This window comes from Thunnus albacares, chromosome 10 (genome assembly GCF_914725855.1).
Source record: "Thunnus albacares chromosome 10, fThuAlb1.1, whole genome shotgun sequence".
NCBI classification, from domain to species: domain Eukaryota; kingdom Metazoa; phylum Chordata; class Actinopteri; order Scombriformes; family Scombridae; genus Thunnus; species Thunnus albacares.
The window spans coordinates 9,477,682-9,485,899 of NC_058115.1; the positions used below are offsets into that span (position 1 = coordinate 9,477,682).

At 43.7% G+C, this 8,218-nt stretch overlaps 1 protein-coding gene across 4 annotated transcripts in view; it reads left to right on the forward strand.

Annotated features, from left to right (window-relative positions):
- Window positions 1–8,077, forward strand: part of si:ch211-26b3.4 (connector enhancer of kinase suppressor of ras 2) — a 61,057-nt gene extending 52,980 nt beyond the window's left edge. For 2 of the 4 annotated variants that reach the window (XM_044364494.1, XM_044364495.1), the window contains exons 20-24: window positions 1,064–1,134; window positions 1,233–1,333; window positions 1,983–2,736; window positions 4,892–5,154; window positions 5,270–8,077. In XM_044364494.1, coding sequence (XP_044220429.1) covers window positions 1,064–1,134; window positions 1,233–1,333; window positions 1,983–2,736; window positions 4,892–5,154; window positions 5,270–5,479 — 1,399 coding nt within the window. In that variant the 3' untranslated portion in view covers window positions 5,480–8,077. The remainder of the gene's footprint in view (window positions 1–1,063; window positions 1,135–1,232; window positions 1,334–1,982; window positions 2,737–4,891; window positions 5,155–5,269) is intronic. The other 2 variants (XM_044364496.1, XM_044364498.1) reach the window with 1 other exon arrangement.
- Window positions 8,078–8,218: the final 141 nt, after the last annotated feature.

Consider the following 8,218-nt stretch of genomic DNA (forward strand, 5'->3'; position numbering starts at 1 on the left):
GCCCATTGGTTCTTGCGGAAAACTAAAACCTTAAAAACAGCTCACAAATATAGAAAGGCTACTTCATTTTCTAAAACAGCTGGCCACTGTAGTTTTAAAAAACGTTACTCAAACAGGAGTAAGCACTTCATTTTCTTGGGAACTATTTTCACTTGTGGATTAATACATATTTGGTGCTCTGGTGCAGTGGTTCCCAATCTTTTTCCTTAAGGGATCCCTATTCTACCACTGAGTACACTGACACTTTGACTAGCATAGCAGAGAGTGAAGGCTCTGTGAATACAGCTTGTGCTCATGTCTACACTGTATCCCCCACTCTAGTCAGAGTCAGGACCTCCAGGTTTAGTGAGCATTTATGGTCAAAAGACAGTGAATGTGCAATGGACTGAAAATAAACTGCAGTTCCCATGTTCATTGAAATGAAAGAACATGTCACACATGTGGCGTATTGATGTGTTTTTAATCGTTTTTGGACAACAATGGAGGTCTATGGCACAGAGGCTTTGGCTACACAGGCAGCACGTCTGTCATGGGATTAGTTAAAAATAAGGAAATGTTGTAATCCACATGTGGAAGTTGCTTCCTGTAGGATGCACTTCCTAGTATGATAAGTTTCATGTTCCTCATATACAGACTGGGCTTCTATTCTTAGTAGCGACCTTATTATTAGATGTCTGCTGAGAGACATGGGACAAGCCCAAAACTGCAATGTAGACAGACAGAGGGATTGGAGGAGGACAGGAAGAGTGGATGGATGTAGAGAAAGAACACCATCTCAGCCTCTGAAGATTGTCAGTTCTCTCTTTCCGCATCCATCTCTCTAATTATGTCGCTGCTTTTGTCTCCTCATCAGGGGGATGGAGTCAGTTAGACAGATAACTGTTAAGAGACACCACTTGAATTATTTAGAGGGGAAGTTTTTTTATTCATCACCTACTCTTTACCAAGTACAACCCATCCTTTTCTCTCCACCTCTCTACTTTTCTTATCTATCCCCTGATGCCTTCCCTCTTCTTACTTCTCATCCTTCACCTTTGCGTTCTCCTTTCCTTGCGTCCAATAGGTGGATGAACCGGCTTGGATTGGCCGCTATTGGCTACACACCAGATGACAAAGTGCCACGCCCTGATGAAGGTGAGATGAACTGGCTTTGCTGGAAATTACTCACCTTTCTTTTTTCGTTAATGTATTGCTAACATTTGTATGTGTGTCTGGTTTTATCATAATATCAGACTACTGGAGTGAGAGTGATCAAGACGAGGTCGATGGCTCGATGACTCTCAAACAGGAGGGACCCTCATCCCTCTGCGATACGTATCACCGCACACCATCAGTGAGTACAGACAACACACGCTCAACATTTTCTTTGCAGTGTTTCATACTGATAGAATATTTTATTCCTAAAAGCCCCACAGTTTTCAGAGCTGCATAGACCACAGCTCTCAGCATTAATAAAACATCAGAGTGTGAGACTATCTGGTTCGGTAAGCAGCCAAGACCATCACTTCTCTGTGTTCTGCTGCCAGCACGTGTTCACAATCTGACCTCTAGGTGGAGACAAATACCAATCCACATTCTCCCCTGAAAGACACAGTAACGTAACATATGATGTTACTCTTAGGATGTTCAGACATGTACATTTAGGTCCAGTGGTATTGGTAACATATTTCCCAGCTTAGCCATTCAACAGTCATGCCAGTCATTCCTGGAGTTACTCATCTGCCATCTCATTGCTTTTTTGCCGTCATCTTTTGGTCTCTTTACATTTTTTGTACTTTCCTGTCCTTCTGTCTTCTCTTTCTGTCTCTCCTTCCTTGCACACCTCCTCCCTCTCTTTATACCCTGCTTGTTTTGCGTGTCACATTTTCCTTGTATCTGTGTTCACATTCTCACCCACCGTTCTGTCAACTTTTATCTATCCCTGCTCACTCCTCTCCATACTAAATAACCCTGTCCACCCTCACTTACCCTTGGCCCTTCAGACCAACTTCCTTCACAGTTATGACCAGTTGCCCCGCTCAGTTAGCTCCATGAGCCTCATGCGCTCCACTCCGTCCCCACTCCCTCCACCAATGAGTGCCTCCACTTCCCCCATCCCTCCACAGATGGTCTCTTCCACCTCCCCTCTCCCTCCCCAGGTCAATTCTTCTAGCCCCTTCCCGGAGCCAAAGCACGGTCGACATTTCTCCAGCGAATCCACACACTCCCACTCCTCGGCAGAAGACCAGCGTGGAGACAGCATGGGCATGGGCACAGGCACAGGCAGCACCAGTACCCACTCTTCCGGTTGCCGCTCTTCGCATCGTGAGCGGCGCTCCTGGCAGGACCTCATTGAGACCCCTCTGACCAGCGCAGGGTTGCACTTCCTCCAGACAGCACCGGGGGAAAGTGATTATGGTGGCCTAATGGGGAGCATGGCTGGAGAGATGGGGCTTTACGGAGGGCTGGGCAGACAGGGCATGTCCCCTGAGAGACGCAGACAGGCCACACTGCCAGTACGGAGACACCATGCCGCAGAGAGGGACAGGGATCGGGACGGGCCCTTCCCTCTGGAGCGGGGCCCACACACACATAGCCACACACACCGACGCTCCCACAAGCAACGCAGCCAGAGTCTGCCCAGGAACAGGGACCCGATGCCAGGAAAGCTGTTACACACCTCAGCTCATATGGAGGAGAGGAGCGAAGACGAGGAGGCGGAGGGGCAGGCTGCAGATATGCTCGAGGGTGAGGAGGGTAAGAAAATTACACACAGTCAAGAAAAGAAGCAGATACTATCAGAGGCATGCATAAAAAATTCTCTTGTCTTCAGAGAATTGACTATTAAAGGTGCAGTGTGCATCTAGCGGAACAGACTTGGCAGAAATGGAATATAATATTCATAAGTATGTTTTAATTAGTGTCTAATCACCTGAATATAAGTATCATGTTTTCGTTACCTTACAATGAGCCCTTTATATCTACATAGGGAGCGGGACCCCTTCCATGGAGGCCGCCATGTTGCACCGCCATGTTTCTGCAGTAGCCCAGAACAGACACAAACTAAACACTGGCTCTAGAGAGGGCCTTTCACGTTTTTGCAAGTTTAGTGGCCACCATAGGTTCTCCTACATGCTTGTAAGGGGAGGGAGAGGGGTATTCAGTTGGTTGCAATGCCACTAAATCCTACACACTGGTCCTTTAAGTAACAAATAAGTCAGAAACATTATGCTATCCAGTGTGATTTCCTTAAAAAAGACATCATCTGAGAGCATACAGTATGTACTGCATCAACAGGGTTCTAGGGTGAAAAGTTGACCTGAGTAGGTGGTACACAGGATATTGTGGTGAAGGAAACAAACAGCATAAATTTGTGAGAAATGCATTTTGGCTAAAATGATATTATTTAGGGCAACAGTTCGCAACATAAGGGTAGTGTATTAAAATCTAAAGGCAACATGGACAGGAAGTCCTTAAAGGGGACATATTATGCTTCCGTGATTTCCTGTGTTTGTTTGTTTTTCTAATATACTGTTACGATGTTGGATGTCTATGATAAACATGGTCAAATGTCCAAAACTTGAGGTGCAATGTTACCTCTACTCCCTCCTTGTGATTGCATCAGATTGTTTGTGCATGCCCACAAACGGCCGTCTCTTGGTAGCCTTTGTTGCATATATTTCGGATCGGATTTGGGTTCAAACATGTACAAATGTATTTTATAAGTTTTCATTTTGAGTAAAGAACGAGAAAAGTAGTGAAATCCAACTGTTATTGTTATTGTCTGCTGAGGGACAGGTTCCAGGAGCTGGCCAATCAGAACAGAGTGGGCTCATCTGGAGGGGGGCCTTAAAGAGACAGGAGCTAAAACAGTCTGTTTCAGACAGGCTGAACTGAGGGGCCAGTAATAACTTAAATGAGTTTTTTTTTAAATTAATTAAATCATACAAATATATTCTAGAGCCCCAGAATATGAATATAAACCTGGAAATTTGCATGATATGTCCCCTTTAAAGAGCTCAGAAAACATGCAAATTTGAACATCTACAATGCCATCACAACTGGGCAAACTCTATATGTTGATGAAGATCATGTGATATAATTGAAAGCTCCAGAACAGCTACTGAATGGACTTTGTGGTAAGACTGTTTCACTCAACTGCTGTTTCCAAGATAAATAGATAGAAATAGATAAAAGAATAAATTATAAACCTCTTTCCTTGTGAAAGAGGTTTATGAAACCTTTTACCTTGTGAAAAAATTTAAAAAATGACATCTAGCTCTTAGATCCTTTTGAGTTTGAATGCACTAATTGTATGTTTCTTTGGGGGGAAAAAAGTTTGAATGAATGAATATAATGTGCAAAAAAAAGCAAAAAACTGCAGCTTTATCTCTTATGGCCTCAGAAAATCATTCAAATAAAACCATCTGAGTATGGAAAAATCCATCTTTGATAGACATAACCCCAGATGATGGGTTGCAAGTAGAGTATATAGTATAGCGTATATAGTATATTTGGACAATCAGGTTCCACGCTGGAATCAACAAACCTCTTACCTGCTCACATTAAACAGTCGGGAGCCTGGGTCAGTATTCAAAAGATAATGTATTTATGTAGCAATGTCAGTAATGGTAAAGGAACCCCAAAAAAGTTCTCCTAAAGCACTTTTACAGGACCTTTAAGAACTAATCTGTGCATATGAGGCCCAATATGTCAGGAGAAAAGAAAATGTTTTAATTTGCTATCTGGAAATAACACTTTTGCAAGATGCCATTGAGCAGGAGGAGATACTGAGCAATATCATTAGGAGATATTTTTGTCCTGTCAGTATTAAACACATCTGTACATCCAGATGACCCTTACTGTGTCATACTAGCAGTGACTGACTTACTGCTTCTTCCCTGGCTGTCAGACCTGCGGGAGTTGAGAGTTGAGAGCAGAGAGAGGAGGGTGTCGGAGGGAAGGGAGCGGAGAGTGTCGGAAGGCCGTGAGCCGGAGACGTTGGATGGGCTAGAGCAGCTGTACCGGGCCCTGGAGCAAGCCAACGTGACGGCCCTAGGAGACCCAAAACCCTGTAGCAGGCAGGAGCTTCGACGTTGTTTCACTCAGAGAGCCAGGGACCCCCTGCTCAACGACAGGCTGCACCGGGTCCGAGCCCTCCGCAGCACCTTGAAGGTAGCGCAAACAGAGGATTCTGTCTCCAACACAGCAGAGAATTGGGGATTTTTAGAAGAAAAATATTTGTGAAGATTCAATGTAGTGATCCCATGATGTCTCTTTGCTCCACCAGGCCAAAGAGTCAGAGCTGTCAGTAATCTGTGCCCTCCTGGAGGAACCTGGCCTGTGCTCCCAGACCTTCAGAGAGTGGAAGCAGTGGCACAGCGAGCTCTACTCAGACATCTGCCAGCTCAGCCCCGGCACCAACGGTCAGGACGACCTCTCCCCGCTGGCCGCGCCTCTCATGACCCACACACATTCCTTCATTGAGACACACGTGTGAGGAAGAGAAGAGAAGCAAAGACTGGACTTGCATACACGCGCACTTACACGCACACAAACACACACACACACACACACACACACACACATAGAGCTTTACATCAAAATCCTTTCTCCTGATCACAACTCTGAGCACGCACTCACACAAACACACACACGCACACACACACAGGAACACACATTGTACAATGTGTAAATATCATAGAGGGAACAGTCTGAGACCTGCGTGTATGAACTTTTGATAATCCTGAGGACCCCACAGGGTGCCTATTGCATGCCTGAACAGAAAGCATTAATCTTCCTTTGTCTATGGAACTCAGCATAAACTCCACACGCTTGTCAAGCAAAATGGGAAAAAAAGGAGACTTTTTAACATGTTCGTTTCTTTGTATCCTCTTGGTTTTGCTATTTTTCCGGTTGATTTTAGGGGGCAGGGGGAGCTATGTAGCAGCAATACAGAGGAGAATCCTTTTCACCACAGCACTGTACTTTTGTACTGATGAACTTTGCACCCAGAGCCACCAGTTCTCCCCCTTTCTCTCGTTCTCTTTTTTCTCTCACTGCATATCTCATTGATTTACAGGGACCTCACTGTTATTCCAGGCTGATCTGACGGGACAGTGTGGGGAAAGTGAGGGCAGTGACTTAAATATAAGACTGTGAAAGGTAGCCATCAATGCTGGTTTATCTGTTTTAGCCGTTCCTCCGGGAACCAATGAAAACGACCGTCATAAGCATTGAGAAACCAATTGTGCTGGCTAGATGCACACTATTTCAAACTGTGAACTGTTCAAAAAACACAATTTTATCTGCAGAAGGAGGCTCCTCTGATAGAGTGCAATTCTACCATTCAGTTTCTCTCTCCCTCTCTTTCTTTTCTCTCTCTTCCTCTGTCTGTGTTTCTCTCCATCTCCTCCTTCTCTTTTCTTAATTTTCCTTTGTTTCTTCTCTCTCTCTAGTCGTCAAAGACTTGTGTATATGTGTATACTGCTGTGTATACTGATGTAAATGTTTGCGTTCCACTACCACTGTGATATGCTTCTAGAGGTAGCGGAGGGAAGACAGAGAGTATGTATTTGCGTGGGTGCAAAACAGTTTTTTTTTTTCCTCTTTTCTTTTCTTTTCTTAAACAGCGAATGCAAGAACTGGAGAGTTCTTTTCAAAGGAGTCACTCACTACAAAGAATGCACTTTCTATATCTCTATATCTCATTGGCTGCATCACAGGGTCTATGTCTCATCGGCCTCTTTACCATTGCTGTTCAAAATATCAGGTAAAAGCATTTGCCGTCTCATTTTCTAAAGATTTGTGTACAGTCTACAAATATATTTAAACATAGAAGAATATATAAATCTATTTACGTTTTGTGTCATAGATATAATGTAAAGTATGATGTATTCTATGCCAAGGTTTTGCAGTGTCCCCCTCTTCACTCTGTAGATGCAGGGTGTTTAGCAGCTGAACAACTAGGAGGCAAACAACAACCACCATCGACTTGACTGACAGTTTTTACTGGTTTACATCACGGCTGACTCTTAGACATTCTCCTGGTGATGTGTTACATGAGAAAAGGCCTGGGACTGATTTGATTGGACAGGGTAAAATATTGTGGATCATTTGTGTTCTTTTTTCTTCTTCTTTTTTTTAAAAAAAAAAATCTTCCTCTCATGATTGCAAGATAATTAGACTTGTAGCGCATGGTACATGCAAAAGCACTGTTGAAGAATGAATTTTTACACATATGTTCATAGATTTGAAGTATTCTTTTTTTTCATTAGATAGTGTTTGAAGACACACACTGTACAACGACTGAGGGAGGCATTTTTGCTGCTCAGTATTTGATCTAATGCAGATCCTCCTTTAGCGTCCTATCAGGAGGTTTCAATTTAATGTTTTGGTTTACATGGAGAGACTGACACGTGTCCAAAGGCTTCAGGAGTCTCACCTGAGAGACAAAAGTGTAGTTACTTTTTAAAGCAAAAGCTATTTTGACATTCCCTTCAAGCATCCCGTTGATTTCAGGCGGTCATAGACCTCCACACTAAACGGTCTGTAATGTCTGTGAAACTCAGATGAATCATTTCATCTGCAACATCAGGCCAAGGACTCAATGGTGCCCCCCAGTGTCAAAGACTCTGAGAGACATGCGTAGCACCTGCTGCATCCAGCACTATCTGTACTTATTCTTCATATTTTACTGTAGTTCTTTGAGTGTAGGTTCAGGTTTTTCATCATGTCACACTGTAGTGAAATATGAAACACACCCCAGAGATATCGTTCATGTTTTTCGATTGGTTAATTTGAGAGTACCACAAAGAAACTAAATGATGCAAGCACTTTCCCTGTGCCTCCCAACCCTCTCTTTGGGCAACGATGGACTGGCTATACTGGCATTCCTACACACACACAGCTGTAGAAGAGTTACAATACAGTTCTAGTCTACGGACCTCGCTCCGTTTCTCATCTGTAGTGTTGGTCTTCTTTTTCCAACCGCTGCTCCTCCAAACAGGTGACATAACTGTAGATTAACGGAGTTCTGATTCGTAGGCACAGACTGTGTTATCCCTCCCAGATCTTTGTGTGTGTAGACCTGCAGAAACAGGCCGAAAAGGGAGATTCCACTGTGTGTTCTTTCAGGGGTGTACACCTCATGGTACATTGCACAGGTGTGTAAGATGTAAGTTGCACTGCGACATTAAAAAAGGAACATATTGCTCTTTTTCAAGGATAATATTAGCTT